This window comes from Lethenteron reissneri, chromosome 44 (genome assembly GCF_015708825.2).
Source record: "Lethenteron reissneri isolate LAM-NWPU_2019-01 chromosome 44, ASM1570882v1, whole genome shotgun sequence".
In the NCBI taxonomy this organism is placed as follows: domain Eukaryota; kingdom Metazoa; phylum Chordata; class Hyperoartia; order Petromyzontiformes; family Petromyzontidae; genus Lethenteron; species Lethenteron reissneri.
Window position 1 is genome coordinate 549,889 of NC_083822.1, and position 26,568 is coordinate 576,456.

The following is a 26,568-nucleotide window of genomic DNA, read 5'->3' on the forward strand; positions in this document are numbered from 1 at the left end:
CTAGGTCGCTTATGTTCTTGTGCATGGTAATGTGTTTAAGACCTAAATGCCAACACCGTTTGCTTACCACGAGAGGGCTCCAGGAGAGAGTTGGTGCGGCTCTGCTATTCCTTCACCCTCCCCGTTGAAAGAGCGCAGTCGATAGCGGTTTTTACGATGTGGTCCGTAGCTTTGGGGTTTGTCTCGGCCTTGTCGATGTTCCGATGAACGAGTTCCTGCCTGTTTTGTTGTGCAGGGTTTGAAGCACGCGGACCCCCCCATAGCGACATGGTCCAAGAAGGGAGGAGCAGTGTGCGCTGCTGCAGCGCCATCGTCTGCATCGCTCGACCGTTGCCTGTCCCCAGGCATATCTGGAGGTGAGTCTGTCAGTCTGGCAGGTGGACTCCCCCTCACGCATCAGGGTACCACGGTGGCGAGATGTTATCTCCCTCGCCTGTAGTGCAGGAGGTCGTCGTGGGTTTGGTCGTGACCCTGACGATGCCTGTTGTGTAATTGGCGTTTGCGTGTCTCTCTCCTTGTGGCTGCGTGGATTTTTTCTCCGGGTCTTCCAGTTTTTCCCTCCACATTTGCTATCAACATCAATTATTTAGAGTATTTGGCTGCTGCTATACATTTCCATGAGATCAGCCACTTCGTTGAACTATCATTTGTGGCCAGGTCGCTTCTGAAAAAGAGCTATATTGCTCGGTGGGCTTTACCTGGTAAAGTAACTTTTTTTATATTTTTTTGTTTAGGAGGGGAAGCAGCCCCTCACTGGTAATTAATAATAATGTTACTTCAAATGCGTTACTGTGGCCATCTTGAACGCTCTTACTTCCGATATTATGAAGCCAGTGGAACTATGCACTTTTCATTCTAAATTGAAAACTAATTTCTTTAGAACTGCTTTTTGTGTTTAGTTTGTTGTCTTTCTCCTGTACCTCCAATTATCACGGTTCGCTACGTACGGTTCCAAAAGTTCAACATTAATAATGTCAATAAAACAGGAGGTAGTCAGATGTTGAAACATCAAATGTGCCTACATTTTGTAAGGCATCAAGTCTGTATTAACCAAACGTTCTTGTGGCAAAAATGCAAACAAACATGCTCTGAGAATAATATACGCATTGTCTTTGAAACTGATTGGACTGCACCAGAGACACCCTTTTTAAATCCTTTATATTAAGTTCGCTTGCTTGCTTGCGTGCTTGCTTGCTTGCTTACGACCGTGCAAACCTTTCGGTCGTTTTTTAACCCACTTCCCGTGATCCAATCGAGCTGACATTTTGCATACAGACTCGTTGTGCGAGACAATTAATGTTCGTGAAATTTTTTTTTCAAAATTTTACACTGTTTAGGGAAAACAAATTAAATATTTAATTACCAATTGTTTAATACTGCAGACAATCATCTGACCCATAGGTGGCAGCCATCTCAAGCCAGAGGACGAGAGGACTCTAGCCACCACGCATATAAAGGATTTAGAGTGAAAAACTTTGTTTTTACGGGTTATACTTATTTAAATCCTTTATATTAAGTTCGCTTGCTTGCTTGCTTGCGTGCTTGCTTGCTTGCTTACGACCGTGCAAATCTTTCAGTCGTTTTTTAACCCACTTCCCGTGATCCAATCGAGCTGACATTTTCCACACAGACTCGTTGTGACAGACAATTAATGTTCGTGAAAAAAAAATAAAAAAATGTTACACTTTTTAGGCAAAAAAAAATATTTTACATTTATTCAAATAGAACTCATTCATGGCTTTGGCTGAACGTCACAGTATAGGAGCCCAGAGCGTAACCCCTCCACAGGCCGTGGCGGAGTAGCGCAGTTGGTAGCGCCCTCGCTTCCCATGCCAAAGGTCGCGGGATCGATCCCCGCGTCCTCCACAGACGAATATATTTTAAATCCTTTATATTAAGTTCGCTTGCTTGCTTAGGACCGTGCAAATTTTTCGCTCGTTTTTTAACCCACTTCCCGTGATCCAATCGAACTGACATTTTCCACACAGACTCGTTGTGTGTGACAATTAATTTTCGTGAATTTTTTTTTCAAAATTTTACACTGTTTAGGGAAAACAAATTAAATATTTAATTACCAATTGCTTAATACTGGCAGACAATCATCTGACCCATAGATTGCAGCCATCTCAAGCCAGAGGACGAGAGGACTCTAGCCGCCACGCATATAAAGGATTTAGAGTGAAAAACTTAGTTTTTACGGGTTTACTTGTATGGCCTTGTCTCACCACCAGTGTTTGACCAGAAAGCGCCAAAAGGCAAACAGTACAAAGACAATGCAAGTTTCGGAGCGCTTATAGCTCGGGTCGAGCAGTTATTTCTATGGGATACCTTTTTGCCAGTATAAAAAATACTCTTTGGTTTTTTCGGTAAAGTCACGTAGGTAAAAATTAAAAGAATAAAACCGCTAAATTAAATCACGACGTTTCGGGCGTAACACAAGCATCCTCCTTCAGGTGGGGACAACATAGCGAAAGCGCAACCGCTTAAGTGTCTCAGATGGCTGTGACGAGGAGTTATATAGTTGCGGGGGATCTAGGGAGGGGCCATGGTGAGTGTGCGGGTGGGGTGTGGGCTGGGAGGGTAACGTTTTTTAACACCTGGGGTGCGCTGGGAGGCAACAACTGGAGCTGAAACTGGAGCTTTGTGATGTAGATGGCGGAAGTAGATAAGCAAGCTAGGATTAAGCCCCCTTTTGTTATGCTGGGGGGGGGGGGGGTAAATTAGAAATGCGCAGGCTAACAACATATTGAGTTCAAACTGAAATGTTAAAAGCTAATAAACAACGTATGGTGATGGTAGTGTGTGAAGCTGGGGGTAACAGACTGGGAATATGGCTATGTTTATGAAAATAAATCTAAACTGGCTGTCTAGCAGTAAACTGCATGGTAACTAAAGTTTAACTTGGTTAATTACATCTCTCCAATGATTGCTCAATTTGAATCCATCCTCTCGGTTGAAGTTATGTCTATGTTTGTATATCTGGATGGCTTCATGGACAAATCTTTGGTAGTTTTTTGAAACTCCGATCAAAACTATCACGTTGCCATACATAGCAGGCGTGACCAATAAGATCTCCAAAATTCTAAACAAACATACGATCCAAGTCCGATTCAGTACAGTACATAAAATCCGTGATCTAATTCTATCTGTGAAGGATGTCATCCCTGACTTGCAATACCCTGGAGTCTATAAACTGAGTTGCAGCTGTGGTGATTGTTACATTGGGGAAACAAAACGTCATGTCTCTGATCGTGTCCGCGAGCACAAGTCAGATCTGAAACACGGCAAAATTGAGTCTTCCGCCGTTGCCGATCATTGCTACAACGCTGTGGGCTCTCGTGATATTGTTTTTTTCCGAGACCAAGGTGCTCTGCAAACCCTCTGGCTACCATCAAAGGTCTTTACATGAAGCCATCCAGATTTACAAACGCAGACATAATTTCAACCGTGATGATGGGTACAAACTGAGTAATCATTGGAAAGATGTTATTAACCATGCAAAAAGGATTTAACTACACATTTTTGGACCATCTTATTTGACAGGCACTTTTACTTTACCGAGTGTTGCCGTCCCCAGCGTTTAACAGTACTCTCCTTTTTGTATTTGATTATCAACCAACACTGGATAAAACAACATGGGCATTTTTGCTCTCTTCTAGCATGTGCACCAACAGGTCCAACAGTTCCACATTCACTCTCTTTTAGCCCCGCCCCCCCCCTCCCAATACGTTCCATTCATTGGCTACCACATTCAGATAAGCCCCTTCCTCCCTCCTCCCCCCTTAACTTGTATTTAAGAACTTGTATCTTGGAATCTCTGCTTCACTTGATACAGCAAATCTAGCTGTGACGGTCTCACCTGATGACGGAGACTTGTGTTGCCTCCGAAACGTCGTGGTTTATTATTTTATTTCTATTATTACTTTTAGTAAATTTTTATTTAATTTTTTTACCTACGTGATTTTACCGAAAAAACCTAAGAGTATGAATCCTTGCAGTCATGAAAGCTTCAAATCTAGAAGTATCCAGGAGGCTTGCAGAGTGCCTTGGTATCGGAGAACACAATGTCATGAGAACCAGCAGTATTATAATAAAATTCGATTTAAAGCTTTCGTGACTGCAGGGATTCATCTTCTTGGTTCTTTCGGTAAAGTCACGTAGAAGGGAAGTAATAAAACAATAAAAATAAAACACAATAAAATAATTCTCACGACGTTTCGGCCACAACGCAAGCAGCCGTCCTCAGGTGAAAACCAGGTCCGTCGAGGCGACAGAGTCTGAATGAAACAGCACACGAGCTTGGAGCATATATATAAGCTGGGCGCCTTGACAAATGAATTTGCATATCAAGAGGAATTTAGCATATTTATGGGAAATGCAGGAATGTAATTAGTACTACATATGCATGTGCATTATGCAGGATTAACAGCATCAAAGGGAGCTGCAGTTGCTGCTGCTGCAGTTGCTGCTGCTGCAGTTGCTGCTGCTGCAGTTGCTGCTGCTGCTCCAAGACAGAGGTTCTCTGCAAGCCATCTGGCTATCATGAGAGATTCGTTCATGAGGCGATCCACATATACAAACACAGAGACAATTTCAACCAAGAAGATGGATTCTGGCTTAGCAATCATTGGAAGGACGTAATAAACCATTTCGGATCTTAACTAATTGTGTTCACGTTTACGGTGACTTTCAGACCGCGTTCCACTCACTGGCATTGTATTCTCCACAGGGAATGGATTCTTTGCTCCGCTGCAAGTTTCCCCTCACCACTCACCCATTGACACGACGGTCAATGGTACAGTGTATAGTGGCAGATAGTGTGGCATTTGTATGCTTGGTGCAGTGTGCAGAGTAATGTATGGTGTCGTAATTGTATAGTAAATATATAACAGTGTGATACATATTAGGGTGGGTAGAATAATACATAGTGTTATATTAAAATGGATAAGGCAGCAACTGCAGCAGCAGCAACTGCAGCAGCAGCAGCAACTGCAGCATCAGCAACTGCAGCAGCAGCAGTAACTGCAGCAGCATCAGCAACTGCAGCAGCAGCAGTAACTGCAGCAGCAGCAGTAACTTCAGCAGCAGCAGCAACTGCAGCAGCAGCAACTGCAGCAGCAGCAGCAACTGCAGCTCCCTTTGATGCTGTTAATCTTGCATAATGCACATGCATATGTAGTACTAATCACATTCCTGCATTTCCCATAAATATGCTAAATTCCTCTTGATATGCAAATTCCTTTGTCAAGGCGCCCAGCTTATATATATATATATGCTCCATGCTCGTGTGCTGTTTCATTCAGACTCTGTCGCCTCGACGGACCTGGTTTTCACCTGAGGACGGCTGCTTGCGTTGTGGCCGAAACGTCGTGAGAATTATTTTATTGTGTTTTATTTTCATTGTTTTATTACTTCCCTTCTACGTGACTTTACCGAAAGAACCAAGAAGATGAGTATTATAATAGTGGTCAGCTACGGCCGAATAATTCGTCCTGTCATGTTTAAAATCCGACTTGTGCTCGCGAATGCGATCAGAAATGTCGTTTCGTTTCTCCGATATAACAATCCCCACAGGTGCAGCTCAGTTTGTAGACACAAGTCAGGAATGACATCCTTTACGGATGGGATCAGATCGCTGATCTTGTGTACTCTACTGAATCGGACCTGGATCTTGTGTTTGTTCAGAATTTTGGAAATATTTTTGATGCCTGCTATGTATGGCAACGTAATGATTTTGATCGAAGTCTCAAGGGGTTGTTTCTCCACGTTGGGAGAAACAGCTCGGCGGATAGCACGGTCCGATTATCCGTTCATCTTGAGGCCCGATGTACATGTTCCAATTCACTGGCCAGGTGGTGTTGGTCAGAGATGCAGTGGGCCCTATGGTATAGTGTTTTGATGAGGGAATAACAAAAGGCGGCTTAATTCTAGCTTGGTTATCTACTTCCGCCATCTACATCACAAAGCTCCAGTTTCAGCTCCAGTTGTTGCCTCCCAGCGCACCCCCGGTGTTCAAAACGTTACCTCCCAGCCTACACCTTACCCCCACACTCACCATGGCTCCTCCCCCTCCCTACATCCCCCGCAACTATATAACTCCTCGTTACAGCCATCTCTGAGACACACTTAAGCGGTTGCGCTTTCGCTACGTTGTCCCCACCTGAAGAAGGATGCTTGTGTTGTGCCCGAAACGTCGTGATTTAATTTAGTTGTTTTCATTTATTTTATTTTATTTTTTACCTACGTGACTTTACCGGAAAGAACCAAAGAGTATGAATCCTTGCAGTCACGAAAGCTTCAAATCTAGAATCAGTATAAAAAATGTGGAAAATAAAACAATAGGTTTTATACCCTTTGGCAATAAAGGTATCTCTTTGAACATCTTAACACCTGTTTTATTGCCAGAAAGGGTACAAAACCTATAATTTGTATCATTTTAGATACTGGCAAATAGATTCCATAGATAAGTTAAATGTAAACACACATTCCTCTACTTACTAACGAGTTCGGTTCCAGAGGTCTGTTCGTAAGTCGATTTGTTTGCAAGTCCAACTTTACTCCTATCAATTCCAAACATGTTGTACTGCATGTACACTAAATACGGGGAATGGCTTGAAACGTTGTATTATCTCCTGTAGATATAGATGCCACTGGTTCTTCACGTTCTGCAGATTAAGATGCTACCACCGCCATCTTTTGCGCGGCGGTTGAAATTACGACTCTCGGTCCGAACAGGCAACTGGACATGTGGGGCATGTTTGTTTGTATCTCTAAAAGTTTATAAGTCGAATATTCGTAAGAGCAGTCCCTGTATTATTATTTAGTAAATGTGAGCGAGCAGTGGCTGTTTTTCAGCAACATAGTCCATAACCTTATCCCGCTGCAATAAGCTCCAAACACGAATGGTTCGGTACTATGCTTCAGCACCTCGTCTGTGAATTATCACGGAACAAGTAGGGGCAGGGAGAGTTGTTCGGTTTGTGTTTAGAGCCAGCAGTGGCAACGCGATTGTTCTCGAGAGCCGACCCCTACTTGAGCGTGGTGAGTGATAGCGTCACACACAGTCAAGTGAAATTCTGTCAATGTATTTATCTGTAACCTCTTGAGCATTTCTCCAGATGTTGGCACTTGGCTGTTTTTTTCTTTTCCCTCCGCTTGGGTAGGAATAATGCCAGCTGGTGGGGAGATGAGCTCCGTCCAAAGGTGCACGATAGGGAACGCAAAATCGTCCCGTTATCGGCCCTCCTGGATTTCACAAGGTTAGGAACCACGCACTCGTGTGACAGATTACAGCACATTTGTGAAAACATTCTCGGGCGTAATTTGTTTTATAAATAATAAAATAAAATAAAGAGATGTGTCGCTCTCAAGTCACTTTCTGCATTGTGCTTATTATTTTAACTTCATGAATACATTATAATGCTATTGTGTCAATACTAAATTTTAATCCTCTTGACTTTGGTATAAGTTACGACTTCAGTATAAGTTATGGGCCTAATTCATATCCAGTTTTTTGACCTTCATTAAACGTACGTTACTAAATGCTGCAAATGCCACAAGGACAAATCTGTCCACCAAAGCAATGGCCCCAGTGGACGATCAGAAAAACTTAAGAAAAAGTGGCAGGCACTCCCGACACGACACCCGACAATATGAGCGAGTGTCTAGTCCTCAACGTTGCCTAAGAGCATTTCACTGCCAATGCCTGGATGAATGAGGTATCCATGACAACTCAAGGTGGGGGGGGAGGTAGGTGACGAGGTTATCTGACCCTGCGTCTGCCTCTCTCCCTCTGTACCGGTGCTCGATGAGCTTCCTAAAGCCTTTGTATCATCTAATCACTTGGCTGTTATTGACTGCAGGAATGGGATAGCAGATTTGTATGACAGTGTCTGAGGTAGTAAATATAGCTGTAAACATAGCAGCCCCCAAGCGTACCATGTGAACTATAATGCGTTTTGCAATTGCCATATATTCCCATCAAACTTATGCCTGTATATAAAAATATGCGGTGTGTAAGTGAAAATGCGTCAAACTTGGCAGCATAACGCGCGCACCTGGTGCACGACGTAAAGTGTATTTCTGTGTTCAATCGCATTCGTGGTGTTCATCGTTTATGTTGTGTTGTGTCGTGGGCTCATGTGCGCAGACGCGTTGCATTCGGAGCAGGTGATGCTGACCCACGTGGTGAATCCCAGACACTTCTACGTGCGGTTCTACGCCGCTCGCTACCGCAACGAGAAGCTCAAGTTGGCGCTTTCCAAGTACTGCATGGCCCAGACTAAAAACTCTTCAGCCATACAAACCCTCAGCATCGGTAACACACACAGGCATGCACACGCAAGACAGTTGTGGCCCAATGCGGTTTTCGTTATTATTTATTTAGAACCATTGCAGGAGACGCAGATCAAGTTTCAATACAGGTTTTAGAATTATAGAATGTGTGTGACGTCCAGGCTTGACCTTAGAGGTGGTGGTAGTTAATCAATCTCCCTGGGCTGCGTGGCGTGAGAGGGTGACTCCCCTGATCTCCGTGCATCTTTCTCCAACTGGAATAACTTGCAGTGGGACGACTCCCTATAACGCCTCAAGAATTTGTGTTGATCATGTTGAGGATTCTTTTTTTTCGTGGGCCATAAATAGTAGAAATGCTTATCCGCGTGCGGTTTATCCGATTTGTGGATTTTGACAAATGAATAACTCATGGATTTTACCTTAAGCCCAAATTAATCATCTAAAAACAGTTATACATTGTTATTCTTGTAAATGTTTATTACAAGTCACGTGCTTTTACCGAGCAAATATGTTGATCCAGGTTGATTCGAAATCCACATGATCGCCGCTACAGTAGAGTAGTTGCAAATATTTACAACAGTGGGTGGAGTTGGATTGATGGTTATTGGCGTGGCTCTGCTGCTGTCTAACTTGGTGGGCAAAGTCTTCTGCACGGGAGCAGGAAAGTGTTATCGCTGAGCACACGCATCGAACGGTCGATCGTTACTATTAGTTCTAAATCGTAAGAGTTTCAATCAAAATTCATCATTAATCTTTTTTAGTTTTAATTGACGAAACTGTGCGATGGCAGAGAAACGTAAACATAATATACACCTAAATGAGTGTTTTTTGGCATAGAGATCCGCAGACAATGGATATTTTTGTATTATCCGTGATGTTTGAATTATCCGTGGCCGTCTTCCTCGTCATTAGTGTGGATAATCGAGAGTCTACTGTAGTTTTAATAACACGAACCTCCACGTTCTTCACCCCAAAGCCGCGAATTTTGAAACCGAAAAGTGCGGAGTCGCAATATTTTTTTAAGCGTCGTAAAACTGCATTGAATCCACTCACAAATAGCGCAGCAGGGTTATTATAGCGGCGTGGCAGTAATTAAGTATTACACTGAATTTGTGAACGTCAAAACAATCCAGGCGATACTCTTAGGCATGGTGAGGACTTTGACACCCGAGGGTCACGGTGAACGAGAATGTTGTGCAGCCTACTCCACTGCGGTGCGACCCATTGCTTTCCTAGGATCCAACAGCCTTCCCGCCCTCATTTTGTGTCCAAGAAACCTTAAAAAACATCTGACCCTAGCGCTGGCTCTTGGAGCGGTCCGAGTCATCCCAGCATGCGTATAGGTCCCTAGAATACCGAGACAAACCGCTGCGTTGCCACTCACCGCCATAATAGAGACTGTACATTGATGTGCGGTATTCCCTTGGTCAACAGTGACATCGGTTAACGTTTTTTCGCTTAACGTTTTACCTCCCATAGGGACCCCATTGTTTTGATTAACATTAACATTTTGACTAACGTTAACAGTGTGACTAAAGGTACGTTATGTACGCGGCCGCCAATTTAGGCCAATCAGAGTGCTCGTAAGAGGGACTGAGCCATGTCCTCAGCCAGTCAGCGACACCACGTATGAGCGTTTAGACCTCAACTGGCTTTGTTTACATTACTTCTGTTTTTGCAGTGGAACGGATTTATGCTTTTGTAGTGACTGTGATTGTCACTGTGGTGCCGGGCTTACGAAGCCACGGCGGATAATGTTTTGGCATTATGGGGAGCCCGCTTACTGGGCGTAGTACCAGCCCTAGCGAGGCTTTGGTGAGTGCTGGTTAGCGCGGAGGCACCATGTACAGTGTGCGATGCGGGCTCCCGGTGAGGGAGCGAGAGGGAGCGTCAGCCAGCCAGGGTTACGTTGGGGCATGATACGCTGGTTGACCTGCCGACACATGACCGGATGATATTGGAGGGGGGCCACCGGTGGACGTAGGCCGCTGGGCGGTCACGTGGTCTAAAGGAGCTCTCGGGAGCCTTTCGGAAAGAGCTCGAGAGATCTAGAAGGTGAGTGGGGCAAGAGGCGGATCCAGCCCCAGCCCAGGGGGATATAACGGGGGCCCCGTGAGGGGCTCGGGGTTCTTCGTGTTGCTGGTGATGAAGATCCACTTCGGGTAAAAGAAGCCTCTAGCCACACGGTCCGGGACTCAGCTTGTGGTCCGGGCCGGGATAGCGAACCATGTCTAGTTCTGCCGTAGCGTGGCTAGATGGGCATTCAACACCGAAGTGTAGATTGTGTTATGTTATGTTGAGTTACTGAAAGAAATAGTGTTGCTCCCAAGACAACGTCTATGACTCAGTTGGACTCACTACACTTTTAACATGTAATTGCTATATTCCATTAACAGTTATTTAGGTTAACAGTTTTCGTGGAACAGATTAAAAACGTTGACCGAGAGACTACTGTATAGCTTGACGGTCATGTACATTTTGTTATAAGAAAAATCATGAAATGTGGCACAAAGTTTAAATTGTTGCTGCTTTTGATTTGCCAGGAGGAATTAGTTTTTAAAGCACTTTGTATTTTTTTTTAAAGAAATCCGTAACAAAATTTGAATTCTGAAAAGTAAACTTGTGACGTGTAACTACTGCGCCGAGTAAGCCACCAACAAACTTATTGGCGTTTTGTTCTCGCAGGCGAGGTTCTGTGCATGCGGAGCTGCGTGAGCAATAAGTGGCACCGCGTCAAAATAATTTCCATCCGGGCTGGCGAGGAGTTGTGCGGTTCTGTGCAAGCGGAGGGGGGAGAGGCCACGGCCAGCCTCGGGCCTTTACGAAGCATCGCATTGAAAAGCACGACGCCAGTTTCCCACCGTGAAGAAGTTTCACTTGAATCGGAAGGCACCCCTGAATTCGTGTACAAAAGGGTCAGAAGGGTGTTTGACGAGCGGGAGTCGGAAAACGACGCGGCTCTCGGAGTGGCGACAGCAGCCGAAATGACGTCTGTGGAAACTGGCTACGTGGCCGATGAGGGCATTGTGAAGGCGAGAGGCGGCGCTGCTGGGCAGACGCTGCATGCGGCCGACAGAAGCGGCTGCGGTTTTGTCGAGGCAGATTACCTCTCTCTGCTTGAATGCACGCATCCAAAACCCCCCGGTGTTTGTGGCTCGATCACGAGCTCGCAAAAGCGAGAGGACGCGGATGGCAAACGCGCGGACGCGTGTGGAGAGGGCGACGTTGCCAAATGGAACTTGCCCACCGAGAAGAGCGCCGAACGTGCCTGTGAAATCGGCGAAACGAGGGAAAAAATTGGAGTGGTGTCGGATCTGCTCACCTGCTCGGAGGAAATGGAAATGATCGATGGTGTCTTGGAATGCGGCTGGGAACATGAGAACAACTGTGCTGCTGCTGCACCTGACAGGCACCCAGGAGTGGAAGCAAGCGCTGACACTCAGTCGCCCAAACCGGCCTTTGTTTCACAGGGAGCGTCGTCATTCCCCATTGACAAAGTAACCAGGCTGAACGTTTTTCTGGTGGATGAAGGAAGAACGGAAGTGTTTTACGTGAGAAGGTATTGTCATTCTAAATAAGAACGTCTTTAAGATGTGCGTATGTGCATGCATTAGTTTATGATTTTTTTAATTGCCCTGTGGCAAGCGATGCTCTGTAACCTTTCTTTTGGGGAGTTGGTGGCCGAATTTGGTGACAATCCACGTTTATTTATGCATGTTCTTGGTTCTTTAGGTAAAGTCACGTAGAAGGGAAATAATAAAATAATAATAAATTTACATAATTAAATAATACAAATTAAACAATTATTTCCATTCTACGTAACTTTACCGAAAGAACCAAGAATATGAATCCCTGCAGTCACGAATGCTTTCAATCGAAATACCTCGGTATATGACCGCTTTGGAATACGTCGAATTTGGTATACGTCGTGTTTTGACCAGAGAAAAAATGTCTTGGGTCGGGATGAGTCTCACCGCGTACCCACGTAGACCCCGTTCACGACTGAAAGAAAGCGCCGCTCCTCAGTTTGCCGATACAGTCGATCTCGTTCAGTGCACAACCCTTGCTAATCAACTCCTCTCAGCAAGGTAAAGTGTTGTTACATTTTATTTGTATTTCAATTTATTTTAATTTATTTATGCATTTATTTTAATTTATGTATGCATATTAGTAATAAGTAGTATCTAAATTGTATACAACCCCATTAATCTTCTTGGTTCTTTCGGTAAAGTCACGTAGAAGGGAAATAATAAAATAATAATAAAACATAATAAAATACAATTCCCACGATGTTTCGGCCACAACGCAAGCAGCCGTCCTCAGGTGAAGAACAGGTCTGTCGGAAAGACAGCATCTGAATGAGCACCACCATGCTTGGCAGCATATATTGAAGCTGGGTTGGAGGGGGAAGGGCGCCTTGACAAAGGAATGTGCATATCAAGAGGAATTTAGCATATTTATGGGAAATGCAGATATGGGATTAGTCACTACTTGTGGAATGCGTAGGAGGTGGGGGGGTTTCAAAGTCATTATGCCCGTGCATTATGTAGGATTAGCAGCATCAAAGGGAGGGAGTAGGGTTAGCAGTAATAAAGGGAAGGAATTTTAATAGTAAGGAGCTGCAGCAGCTAAACCACTACGTAATAAACTAAAATATAAACTACATCAGTATCATCAATATACTAAATATACTCTCCAATAAGCTGAGCTACTAACAGTAAGTCATACATTACAATTCTATGTCGCAAAAAATATAATATGCCTCTAGCTAACCTTTTTTCTCTTACATCACACGGGTCTACCCCGTACTATATACTGCCATAGACAAACCCAACATTAAATTATATACTGCATTACTATACACCACCCTATACTTTAGACCAGGGGTCCTCAAACTTTTTAAACAGGGGGCCAGTTCACTGTCCCTCAGACCGTTGGAGGGCCGGACTATAGTTTAAAAAAACTATGAACAAATTCCTATGCACACTGCATATATCTTATTTTGAAGTGAAGAAACAAAACGGGAACAAATACAATATTTAAAATGAAGAATAAGTAAAGTTAAATCAACAAACTTGCCAGTATTTCAATGGGAACTATGGGCCTGCTTTTGGCTAATGAGATGGTCAATGTCCGGTTCCATATTTGTCACTGCTAGTTGTAACAAGTGATGCAAGTGTGCATCCGTTAGTCTAGATCTGGTTGGAGATTTCAAATATTTCATTCTGGAAAAAGTCTGTTCACAGACATAAGTGCTGCCAAAGATGGTTGCCATTTTGAGTGCATGGTTCCTGAGATGAGGATATGTCTCAGAGGGGAGAGATGACTTGAATGCGTCTTTCAGAGAGTCACAATTCTGCAGTTCAGCCAGTGCCATTTGGTAAATTGTATCCACATTTTCAATGTCAATAGAAAATGGGTTACGGAAAAGCTGTATGTCCTGTTCATGGAGATGAAGCTCTTTAAATCTAAATTGGAACTCCTTTTGCAATTTTTCCAGTGAATCCACACATGTTTTGTTTGGGAATGCAACCAATGGTTTTTCCGCTAACAGATTTTGAGTTATGGGGAGATGGCAGAAGTTTTCCTCCTTCACTTGTTTGATGAGGAGGCCTAATTTTACTTCAAATGCTTTGACATGTGATTGCATATCACAGATGAGCTTCCCCTTTCCTTGAAGTTGCACATTGAAACTGTTGAGTAGCTCTGTTACATCTGTCAGAAAGGCAAGGTGCCATTTCCATTCTGCATCATTGAGCTCTGGTACTTATTTGTTTTTTGAAAGCAGAAAAGCTGTAATCTGTGGAAGTAAGTCATATAAACGTTTCAAAACTCTCCCTCGACTCAGCCAACGGACTTCTGTGTGGTACAGAACATCTTCATAGTCAACATTTAGCTCAGACAGAAATTCCTGAAATTGTCTGGTTTAGTGCATGAGCTCTAATGAAGTTAACACAAGATACCACAATTTTCATAACAAGAGTCCCACTTCAGTGATTTACTACACAGCGCTTGTTGGTGGGTGAGCCAGTGTATGGCTATTGGATGAGAATGGTTATGTTTGTCCATCTTTTGGTTAATGCGAGCAATTACTCATTTCTTAGACCCCCCCATGCTAGGAGCACCATCAGTTATCACACTGGCTAGTTTAGCCCAGTTCAGCTCCAAACCATTTACAGTTTGGCAAACCTTTTCATAGATCTCCTCTCCTGTAGTTGTTCCTTTGATGCTTTGCAGTGCAGCAAGCTCTTCTGTGACTTCGAAATAGTCATTCGTCCCACGAATAAAAATTAGAAGTTGTGCAGAATCACGAACATCATTGCTTTCGTCGAGTGCCAAGGAAAAATAGGAAAGTTTTTTTTTTGTGGAGTTTTGCAAATGCTAATGCAAATTGTCTCCCATTTCTTCAATCCTCCGTGTAATTGTAGGTCCTGAAAGACTCACTGTACTAAATAAATCGGCCTTCTCTGGACACATCTCTTTGGCAACAGAAAGAAGGCATTCTTTAACAAATTCTCCCTCCACGAATGGTCTGCCAGTGCACGCTATTAGCTTGGCAACTTGAAAACTTGCTCGCAGTGATGAAATATTTAGCTGCTTCTGCTTCACAAAAGTATTTTGCCGAGTTGTTAATGTATTTTTCAGTTTTAATATTTTATCTTTTCTCACTTCTCCGACCAAACAATCATATTCATCTTTATGTTGAGTTTCATAGTGTCGACGTAAATTGTATTCTTTGAACACAGACACTATATTCTGGCATATCAGACACACAGCTCTTTCCTTGTACTGCATGAAAAAGTAATAAGTCCACTGTTCTTTGAATATCCTACACTCTGAGTCAATTTTTCTCTTTCTTGACATCATTGTTTCCTAGGGAGTCAAAATTGCTATTAGTAAAATACCAATATATATATGTACAGCGCTACAAAAACAATATACCAGCAATAACTTTGCCCACACAGAGACGTACAGACTGCACTGCCCATCAATGCAGTCTGATTGGGGGAACTCCATTAAAAAGTTAATTACACCTGCAGTTTTGTTCACAGATCGCAGTGCGATCTGCGAACTCGCATAGGAATCTGATCGCATGGGGGAGAAGAACCATGCGATCCGATTCCACTGCAGGAAAAAAGAAGGCACATGTGCCTTTTTTCTTCAGATTCTAATGCAAGTTCAGCCATACAAGCATATGGCTGAACTCGCACTGCTCAGAGATCGCAACAGTATGAACCGGGGCTTACACAACATACAACACATAACCTCATACAACTGAATAGCAATCAGAATATAAATGCACTTACTGTCATTTAAGTTGGGTTTCCTACTCCTCGGCTGTCTGTCACTGACCAGCACGGGAAAACAGCAGGCAGCCCCTCCAGAGATCAGAGATCACTCTGTTATTACCCCTCTATCATTTACTCAGCGGTGCGTGTGCTGGGGATCTACATCCCCAGCACACAAGAATATCACTGGGAGTGGAACCGAGGGGCAAGTGAGGGAGCTGAGGGAGGGAGAGCCAGTCAAGCGCAGCCAGGGGAGGGCTGGCAGCCTTAGGCCTGGGGGGCAAGTCCAGTCAATTGGCCCATTGAACCATTCACCAGCGCAGCCCAATGAGTGCCCACCGCCGCAGCTCAATCAGTGCTCACCAGCGCAGCCAAATCAGTGCTCGCCACCACAGCCCAATCATTGCCCACCACCGCAGCCCAATGAGTGCTCACCAGCGCAGCCCAATTAGTGCTCACCAGCGCAGCCCAATTAGTGCTCACAAGCGCAGCCCAATTAGTGACCATGGGCCGGATAAATGTCCTCGGCGGGCCGCATTTGGCCCGTGGGCCGTAGTTTGAGGACCCCTGCCTTAGACTATACATTGTAATATTACACTATGTATTATTCTACCCATCTTACTGTATACCACACTGCTGTATATTCACTATACAATTACGATACTATATATTACCTTATACATTATATTAAACATTACACTTTTATACTATTTATTATTATACAATCTGCTATACACTATACCATTGACCGTCGCGTGAAAGGTACTAAGAGGAAGCAATGAAATATGTCAATGGGAGAGTGGTGGTTGGAGACTTGCAGCGGAGCAAAGACTCCATTCCCTGCAGAGAATAAAAGATATATAGGTTAGATGCCAGTGAGTGGACTGCGGACTGAAAGTCACCGTAAACGTGAACACAATCAGTTAGATCCGAAATGGTTTATTACGTCCTTCCAATGATTGCTGAGCCAGAATCCATCTTCTCGGTTGAAATTGTCTCTGTGTTTGTATATGTGGATCGCCTCATGAACGAATCTCATGGTAAACCAGATGGCTTGCAGAGAACCTCTGTCTTGGAGAAGTCAATGTCATGTGAGCCCACTGAATTGTAACAGTGATCTGCCACGGTGTTTGTCCTACCGTGTTTCAGGTCTGCTTTATGTTCACGGATGCGGTCCGAGACATGTCGTTTGGTTTCTCCAATGTGTAACTGCTACCACAGAGGCAACTTAGTTTGTAGACGCCAGGGTACTGTATGTCTGGAACCACATCTTTTACAGACGGGACCAGATCACGGATTTTATGTACTGTGGTGAATCGGACCTGGATCTTGTGTTTAATCAGGATTTTTTGTGACCCCAGCAATGTAGGGTAAGGTGATGGTTTTGAATGACTCCTCAACAGGATCTTTCTTGATGGTTGGAGTGATGGCTTTGCGAATTGTGTAGTCGGAGTAACCATTAGCCTGAAGAGCTTGGCGTACGCGCTTAAATTCACTGGCAATGTGTTCTTGGTTGGAGATGCATTGGGCTCTATGGTGTAGAGTCTTGATGAGGGAATTCTTCTGGGATGGATGGATGGTGGTGGGAATCCGGTTTTAGGTAAGCATCCGTATGGGTGGCTTTCCTGTAGACAGAGTGGCTCATTGAACCATCAGGTCTCCTTTTAATTAGGACATCCAAAAAGGGTGGCTTGCCATCTTTTTTGACTTCCATGGTGAATCTGATGGCTGGGTGTATAGAATTGATGTGGTCGAGGAATTGGTCTAGAGCAGGCTGGCCATGTGGCCAGATGACAAAAGTGTCATCTACGTACCTCTTCCATAAGGTCGGGCGTAGAGTGGCAGTCTGGATGGTGTCAGTCTCAAATTTCTACATGAAAACGTTGGCTACACCGGAGATAGGGGGGAGCCCTTTGGGCTGCCCTCAGTTTGTTTGTAGAAAGTTCCACATGTACAAACACAGAGACAATTTCAGCCGAGAAGATGGATTCTGGCTCAGCAATCATTGGAAGGACGTAATAAACCATTTCAGATCTTAACTGATTGTGTTCACGTTTATGGTGACTTTCAGATCGCAGTCCACTCACTGGCATTGACTATATATATTTTATTCTCTGCAGGGAATGGAGTCTTTGCTCCGCTGCAAGTGTCCTACCACCACTCTCCCATTGACATATTTCGTTGCTTCCTCTTAGTACCTTTCACGCGACGGTCAATGGTATAGTGTATAGCAGATTGTATAATAATCTATATATATAAAATCGTGCATGTCTGTCTGTCTGTCTGTGTATGTGTGTGTGGATTTCGGACCATACGCACTTTCATTGGACGGCGGTTGCCCCTGGCAACAGCTAACGACGCCTTCGCCGCTTTCATTGGACGGCGGTTGCCCCTGGCAACGAGTAGCAACTTTTCTCCGCGGGGTGGACGCCATTTTTAATAGCGCGGGGGGGGGGGGGGACCGGCACCCGTACCCAGCGTTCGCCGGGTGGGAAAATCAGGCAAGGCGGGAGGCTCTGCACGGTGCTAGGCCTCGACACCCAACACGCCACTCTGAGGTAAATTCATACAAATTTCACGTCCTCTACAGAGTGGCGAGGGAGGCAGAGTGGCGAGGGAGGGACTCAGCCTCAAAACGAGTAACTGGTGTGGCGTATTAACATCGCCACTGGGGAGACAAAGGCGGCCGGGCGTGGTGGATACAAGTCCCGGGCAAAGCCGGGTCATGACTATGTGTGTATGTGTTTATGTGTATGTCTGTGTGTCTGTATGTATGTGTGTATGTATGTGTCTGTATGTGTTTGTGTGTATGTATGTGTGTGTCTGTATGTATGTGTGTGTGTATTGTGTATGTGTTTGTGTGTATGTATGTGTGTGTTTGTATGTATGTGTATGTCTGTGTGTATGCATGTGTGTGTATGTGTGTGTATGTGTTTGTGTGTATGTGCGTGTATGTATGTGTGTGTATGTCTGCAGCAAGCGCGTGTATGTGTACCTATGGACGCGCGCGCGTGTGTTGTGTAGGGGGAACGGTAGTGTAGTGCTTAGCGTGCTGCCTGTGTCTGTGTGTGTGTCTGTGTGTGTGCGTGTGTGGTGTGTAGGGGGAACGGTAGTGTAGTGCTTAGCGTGCTGCCTGTGTGTGTGTGTGTCTGTGTGTGTGTGTCTGTGTGTGTGTGTCTGTGTGTGTGTGTCTGTGTGTCTGTGTGTGTGTCTGTGTGTGTGCGTGTGTGGTGTGTAGGGGGAACGGTAGTGTAGTGCTTAGCGTGCTGCCTGTGTGTGTGTCTGTGTGTGTGTCTGTGTGTGTGTGTCTGTGTGTGTGTCTGTGTGTGTGTCTGTGTGTGTGCGTGTGTGGTGTGTGGGGAGCGGTAGTGTAGTGGTTAGCGTGCTGTCTGTGTGTCTGTGTGTGTGTGTCTGTCTGTGTGTTCTGTGTGTGTGTCTGTGGTGTGTGGGGAGCGGTAGTGTAGTGGTTAGCGTGCTGTCTGTGTGTCTGTGTGTCTGTCTGTGTCTGTCTGTGTGTTTCTGCGTGTGTCTGTGTGTGTGTCTGTGTGTGTGTCTGTGTGTGTGTCTGTGTGTGTGCGTGTGTGGTGTGTGGGGAGCGGTAGTGTAGTGGTTAGCGTGCTGTCTGTGTGTGTGTGTCTGTCTGTGTGTCTGTGTGTGTGTTCTGTGTGTGTGTCTGTAGTGTGTGGGGAGCGGTAGTGTAGTGGTTAGCGTGCTGTCTGTGTGTCTGTCTGTGTCTGTCTGTGTGTTTCTGCGTGTGTCTGTGTGTGTGTCTGTGCATCTGTGTGTGTGAGGAGCGGTGGGTGTAGTGGTTAACGCTACGCTGCGCTACCAACCCGGCGAACCGAGTTCGATTCCCGCTCATGGCCACCACCGGTCAAGATTATTTGAACCTCCCATAGGTCGACTCAGCCTCAAACGAGTAACTGGTGTGGCGTATTAACATCGCCACTGGGGAGACAAAGGCGGCCGGCCGTGGTGGATACAAGTCCCGGGCGAAGCCGGGTAGTACAGCTAGTAAATAGTATAAAAGTGTAATGTTTAATATAATGTATAAGGTAATATATAGTATTGTAATTGTATAGTGAATATACAGCAGTGTGGTATACAGTAAGGTGGGTAGAATAATACATAGTGTAATATTACAATATATAGTCTAAGGTATAGGGTGGTGTATAGTAATGCAGTATATAATTTAATGTTGGGTTTGTCTATGGCGCAGTATATAGTACCGGGTAGACCCGTGTTATGTAAGAATTGTCATGTATGACTTACTGTTAGTAGCTCAGCTTATTGGAGAGTATATTTAGTATATTGATGATACTGATGTAGTTTATATTTTAGTTTTTTACGTGGTGGTTTAGCTGCTGCAGCTCCTTACTATTAAAATTCCTTCCCTTTATTACTGCTAACCCTACTCCCTCCCTTTGATGCTGCTAATCCTACATAATGCACGGGCATAATATGACTTTGACCCCACCCACCTCCTACGCATTCCACAAGTAGTGACTAATCCCATATCTGCATTTCCCATAAATATGCTAAATTCCCCTTGATATGCAAATTCCTTTGTCAAGGCGCCCTTCCCCCTCTAACCCAGCTTAAATATACGCTGCCAAGCTTGGTGGTGCTCATTCAGACGCTGTCTTTCCGACAGACCTGTTCTTCACCTGAGGACGGCTGCTTGCGTTGTGGCCGAAACGTCGTGAGAATTGTATTTTATTATGTTTTATTATTTTATAATTTCCCTTCTACGTGACTTTACCGAAAGAACCAAGAAGATGAATCCCTGCAGTCACGAAAGCTTTAAATCGAAACCCCATTAATGTATAATATGCCATCTAAAATATCATTTCTTATACTCTGGAACGGATTATTTCCTTTCCCTTTATTTATTATGGGAAAAATTCGTTTGGTATATGTCATTTTCGTTATAAGTCCTACCTTCTGGAACGAATTAACGACGTATACCGAGGTACCACTGTATAATCCATCTCTCCAATATTTCCCGCATTTCTCCACTTAAGGGTTTTTTTTATTTGACAATTTCTCTGTTGGGTAATCCCTGTTGCGGGGGTGTGTGCCGTGTTTCGGGGGGTAGACTTGTCCTGTGATGATCGCTGTGAGATCTCGAGTTTGATCTCCAGCCATGGCCAATGGTGGTGTGATGCCTAAACTGACCGCGGCCCTAATGAGCTCCAAAACCTCAATCGTTTTTGGGATTCATTCCTTTTTTACCGACCGTCTTGTTAAGTTCTCTGCTCTGGTATTTTATTCGATGCTTATTTTCTCTTTGGCACCTTTTAGCCAGGATCAAAATTATGAAAAATAAGAATATATTTTACCTGTTTACTTGTTAAGAAGTTCAAACACCAAAATACATAGCCTTCTTTTTGTGGCCTTGTTAGCGAACAGTTCAAAGACTTTGTACCGTTCGCCTCTTGGCGTTCTCTGGTATAACACTGGTAAGAGCCATTTTTAAAGCAATTTAAAAAAAATCTCATTGCACTCTATTACAAATAAAATGTGGTGTTTGTTTTTTACATGTTTGTGGGGCAGGTGGAATTTTGTCAAGTTTATGGATGCAGCAAAATATAAAAACCCACCTGAGATCTAGCATTGTTCCAACAGTAATCTGAAATGCACTCTCAGCCTTGTACAGGTATCCCTCGATTTACAGAAGGGATGTGTTCTTCAAACGCACACACATGGCATAAAAATAATTTTCGTAAATCAGGAACTTCTTTTTAATACTAACAATTATGGATGTAGTCATTCCAACTCTACTTATAGCCTAAAAACACACCGATATTGCGTTTCAATATACAAAATTAATAAATAACATCATATTCGTGGTTCTTTCGGTATAGTCACGTAGAAGGGAAATAATAAAATAATAAAAATGTTAAATAATTAAATTATCACGACGTTTCGACAAGCAATCATTAGGTGTGAAATCCACAGCAAGAAAATTTGAAAAAAGTGGCGTTTTTAAATCCTTTATATTAAGTTCACTTTCTTGCTTGCTTAGGACCGTGCAAATCTTTCGGTCGTTTTTTTAACCCACTTCCCGTGATCCAATTTAGCTGACATTTTCCACACAGACTCGTTGTGCATGACAATTAATGTTCGTGAATTTTTTTTTCCAAAATTTTACACTTTTTAGGACAAAAATATTATATTTAATTACCAATTGCTTAATGCTGCCATGCAATCATCTGACCCATAGGTGGCAGCAATCTCAAGCCAGAGGACGAGAGGACTCTAGCCGCCACGCATATAAAGGATTTATAGTGAAAAACTTTGTTTTTACGGGTTATGCTTGTTTTCTTAACGTCAGCACCATGGACAGCAATTTGGCAGTTGGTCAGATGGACGAGTCTATTTATGTTCGGAAAAGAGGAGGGTGTAGAATAAGATAATGGAATGCGTTCTGAAAGTCACCTTAAGCGTGAACACAATCAATTAAGACCCAGAATGGTTTATCAAATCATTCCAATGATTGCTAAGCCAGAATCCATCTTCTCTGTTGAAATTGTCTCTGTGTTTGTATATGTGGATAGCCTCATGAATGAATCTCTCATGGTAGCCAGATGGTTCTCTGCAAAAGATCTGCTGCGTGTTGGAATGCCCAGCAGGTGATGTGGATGCATTGCTGTTGCAGGGACACGGTGGTGGATTATTGTTTGCCGATCTCACGGCGTGCGTGGCCGTAGTGACATTTTGTTAACGCCGAAATTTGATTTCGTTCATCGAAAAAGCGTCCATAATTTGTAAATTGGCGTTCACGCATGATTCTGTAAACCAAACGTTCGTAAATGGATGGATGCCCCTTATTGTTTATATGCCATGGACATAGTACTCGTCGCACCTGTACACGTACGTGAATCTGTGTGATGCTCAACAGTTAAAATAAGTACGCGTGTATTCCAGTAAACGTGCGCTCAAGCAGAGCAGAAGGAATGCCGCGTGCGTGGTTTCGGATTTGCAGCCACATCTTCGTCGTCCAGACCATGAGCTCATGAGTCTGTTTGAGAAAGTCCCAGCGGCCGCCGTGCGCTGTGCTCTCAAGGATGTGGTGCCCTTCGTCGTGGTGAGTCACACGCCACCACCGTCTTCACGGTGAGACACTCCACAATTGTCGTCACGGTGACTCAGGCCACGATCGTAGTCACGGTGAGTCGGACGCCACAATCCTCACGTGGGCCTAGACAGCCGCGTGTCATCCTGCAGGTTAACTCGGGGAAGTCGACTGCAGGAAATCAACTGCGTGTTTTTCATGGCTTCGTTATTTTTTAGTTTTTCCCCAGTTCCAATTGCGCTGTTTTGACCGAGCAGTGAGATGCCCTCTCCACAGTTCTGTTGCTAGCAGTGCATCACTTTGTGTCAGTGAATGGCTCCAGAGGGGATACATCAGAGAAGTGTTTCTGGACCTTCACCCACATTTAAGGCACATTTTAATGTCTTGCAAACGGTGTTTCTCACGTTTCAATCAAACCAACATGTTTACATCTCAAGAGCTGGAATTTGGACAAATGTTTCAGTGTGAAACAAGATTTAATCTGATGTGTGTGCAGTCATTGACCTGGCTGAGACCATTGAGATGTTATCTACCTTGCCTGGTATACAGGAGGTCGTGGGTTCTATCCCGACCCTGACACCTGTATATTTAGAGTTTGCGCAACCCGTGGATTGCGTGGATGTTTCTCGAGGTCCACAGGTTTTTTCCCTCGACGTTGAGAATCGACATCATGCATTTTAGAGTATTTGGCTGCAATACATTTCCCTTTGTCATGACAACTCATTGTTTAGAGGCAAGGTCGCTCTGTAACTTATTAGGCTGCTGTGAGTTGAAGCTGGGCCCAAGGGGGGGTATTGCCCAGCTGCATTGCTCTCTCGAACAATGTTAAACATTAATGAGGTGAGGGGAACCACTTGGCTAAAGTTTAAAATTTAATGAGATTTTTGTTTAAATTGTATCAAAAATATTTAATTGTGAAGTTTTTTATTTACTATATACTCTACATCGCAAGGGGTGAAATGTGCATGTAACTGTGTACTGTCGAGCACAATCGGCATGTTATTGCCTGTGCAGTGACATCGGGGTTGTCACTGTATGGTGCCGGCCCGGAAGGGTCGTGCCGTTAGATGTTCCTACATCGTGAACAGCGCCGTGTGGGTGGCTGTGTGTAATACCAGCCCTAGTGGGGACAGCCCCGTGTGGGTGGCTGTGTGTAATACCAGCCCTAGTGGGGACAGCCCCGTGTGGGTGGCTGTGTGCAATACCAGCCCTAGTGGGGACAGCGCCGTGTGGGTGGCTGTGTGTAATACCAGCCCTAGCGGGGACAGCGCCGTGTGGGTGGCTGTGTGCAATACCAGCCCTAGTGGGGACAGCCCCGTGTGGGTGGCTGTGTGTAACACCAGCACTAGCGGGGACAGCGCCGTGTGGGTGGCTGTGTGTAACACCAGCACTAGCGGGGACAGCGCCGTGTGGGTGGCTGTGTGTAACACCAGCACTAGCGGGGACAGCGCCGTGTGGGTGGCTGTGTGTAACACCAGCACTAGCGGGGACAGCACCGTGTGGGTGGCTGTGTGTAACACCAGCACTAGCGGGGACAGCGCCGTGTGGGTGGCTGTGTGTAACACCAGCCCTAGTGGGGACAGCGCCGTGTGGGTGGCTGTGTGTAACACCAGCCCTAGCGGGGACAGCCCCGTGTGGGTGGCTGTGTGTAACACCAGCCCTAGCGGGGACAGCCCCGTGTGGGTGGCTGTGTGTAACACCAGCCCTAGCGGGGACAGCGCCGTGTGGGTGGCTGTGTGTAACACCAGCCCTAGCGGGGACAGCCCCGTGTGGGTGGCTGTGTGTAACACCAGCCCTAGTGGGGACAGCGCCGTGTGGGTGGCTGTGTGTAACACCAGCCCTAGCGGGGACAGCCCCGTGTGGGTGGCTGTGTGTAACACCAGCCCTAGCGGGGACAGCCCCGTGTGGGTGGCTGTGTGTAACACCAGCCCTAGCGGGGACAGCGCCGTGTGGGTGGCTGTGTGTAACACCAGCCCTAGCGGGGACAGCCCCGTGTGGGTGGCTGTGTGTAACACCAGCCCTAGCGGGGACAGCGCCGTGTGGGTGGCTGTGTGTAACACCAGCCCTAGCGGGGACAGCGCCGTGTGGGTGGCTGTGTGTAACACCAGCCCTAGCGGGGACAGCGCCGTGTGGGTGGCTGTGTGTAATACCAGCCCTAGCAGGGACAGCGCCGTGTGGGTGGCTGTGTACAATACCAGCCCTAGCGGGGACAGCGCCGTGTGGGTGGCTGTGTGTAATACCAGCCCTAGCGGGGACAGCGCCGTGTGGGTGGCTGTGTGTAATACCAGCCCTAGCAGGGACAGCGCCGTGTGGGTGGCTGTGTGTAATACCAGCCCTAGCAGGGACAGCGCCGTGTGGGTGGCTGTGTGTAATACCAGCCCTAGCAGGGACAGCACCGTGTGGGTGGCTGTGTACAATACCAGCCCTAGCGGGGACAGCACCGTGTGGGTGGCTGTGTGTAATACCAGCCCTAGCAGGGACAGCACCGTGTGGGTGGCTGTGTACAATACCAGCCCTAGCGGGGACAGCACCGTGTGGGTGGCTGTGTACAATACCAGCCCTAGCGGGGGTTGACGAGCACTGGGATAGTGCGGGCACCACACACAGTGTGTGGTGGGGGCTCCCCCGAGGTGGAGGGGGTGAGTGTCAGCCCAGGGGCAGGGTTGCCCCGGGCCATGGCACTCTGGTTGACCCCGTAGACACGTGATCAGGAATGTCCATACAGGGGGCCCCAGGTGGGGAGACTCGGGGGTGATGACGTGTCCGGAGAGAGCTCTTGAGGAGGATCGAGAGGGAATGAGAATGTTCGGGAAGGCGGGCGGGGCCGAGGGCGGAGCGGCCCCGACCGGAGAGGGATATAAGGCGGGTCCCTGAGAGGGACCGGGGTCTCTTCGTGCTACAAGCCGGAAGTTCCGCGTCTCAAGCTGGAAGCGCCTCGTCCTATGGGGGACCACGTGGTCGGAGACCTGAGCGAGGGTCCGACCCTTCGTAGCAGTACCTCCCCTGTATAGTGTAGTTGGCTGGGTTTTCAACACCCGAGGTTGTATCTGGTAAAGGGGCAATTACCCCTTTGTGTTACGATGTTTCAATTAAAGGTGTTGCCTCTAAAAGGAATGTCTGCGACTCAGTTGGACTCACTACACATGTACACTTTGTGTAATAATGTGCACATTGGGGGGAGAACGAAGTCATGTTTGCCGTGTTGCGTGTCATCAGTTTTTTTTCCCCGTCGTGTTTTTTTATGTCTGGCTCTGTCCACTTATTCATTTTCTGTGCACGGGGATTTGTCGTTGCCAGGGTCAGGGTTGGAGTGCTGAGTCGAGCAAAGCGTTTGCCGAGATGCTCCAGGGACAGATTGTCCACATGGTCGTGGCCGCCAGAGCTGGCGATGCGTTCATCGTGGACCTCGTGAAGTCCCCGAATAACCAGGTGGAGAACGACGTCCCGGTGTCGCTCAGAGATGCCCTCATCTTCTTGGAGCTTGCCAGGTAGTGTGCGCACACGTGGTGATAAATGTTCGCGTGTCGTCATGGTGTAATTAATGTGCGTTACGCTCATGATGCGTGCATTGTGGTTAGTACGGTCGCCTCTCGTTTTACGCGTGTTTACGTACGTGATTTTGGAATTGGCGCGTCAGATTAATTTACACTTATTTTTGTTATGCGCGCAACTGTTGAAATCACGTGCTTCAGTGCCTTTGGCCACGATGTTCGGAATGCGCTGTGAGCTGATGGTTAGTCAGGGCGGAAAGTTTAGGTAGCGATGCTGCCTGAGGTTCAGCAGCAATACGATAACAGCCAGAAGTGCAGAACATCAGCATCAGTCAGCATCTGCTCCTCACGTGACGTTTTAAGATCTTTGTCCCGCGTGAACTTTGTCTTGTGCACGCATTTGCCTTTCAATATG

The 26,568-nt window shown here is 45.8% G+C and overlaps 1 protein-coding gene across 1 annotated transcript; it reads left to right on the top strand.

Annotated features, from left to right (window-relative positions):
* Positions 1-256: 256 nt before the first annotated feature.
* LOC133353437 (uncharacterized) lies at positions 257-26,154 on the top strand. The gene is made up of 6 exons (XM_061569701.1): positions 257-356; positions 7,164-7,259; positions 8,150-8,317; positions 10,981-11,854; positions 22,515-22,674; positions 25,960-26,154. The coding sequence occupies exons 2-6, from the start codon at positions 7,169-7,171 to the stop codon at positions 26,152-26,154; spliced, it is 1,488 nt and encodes a 495-aa protein (XP_061425685.1). The 5' UTR covers positions 257-356; positions 7,164-7,168.
* The last annotated feature ends 414 nt before the right edge of the window (positions 26,155-26,568 follow it).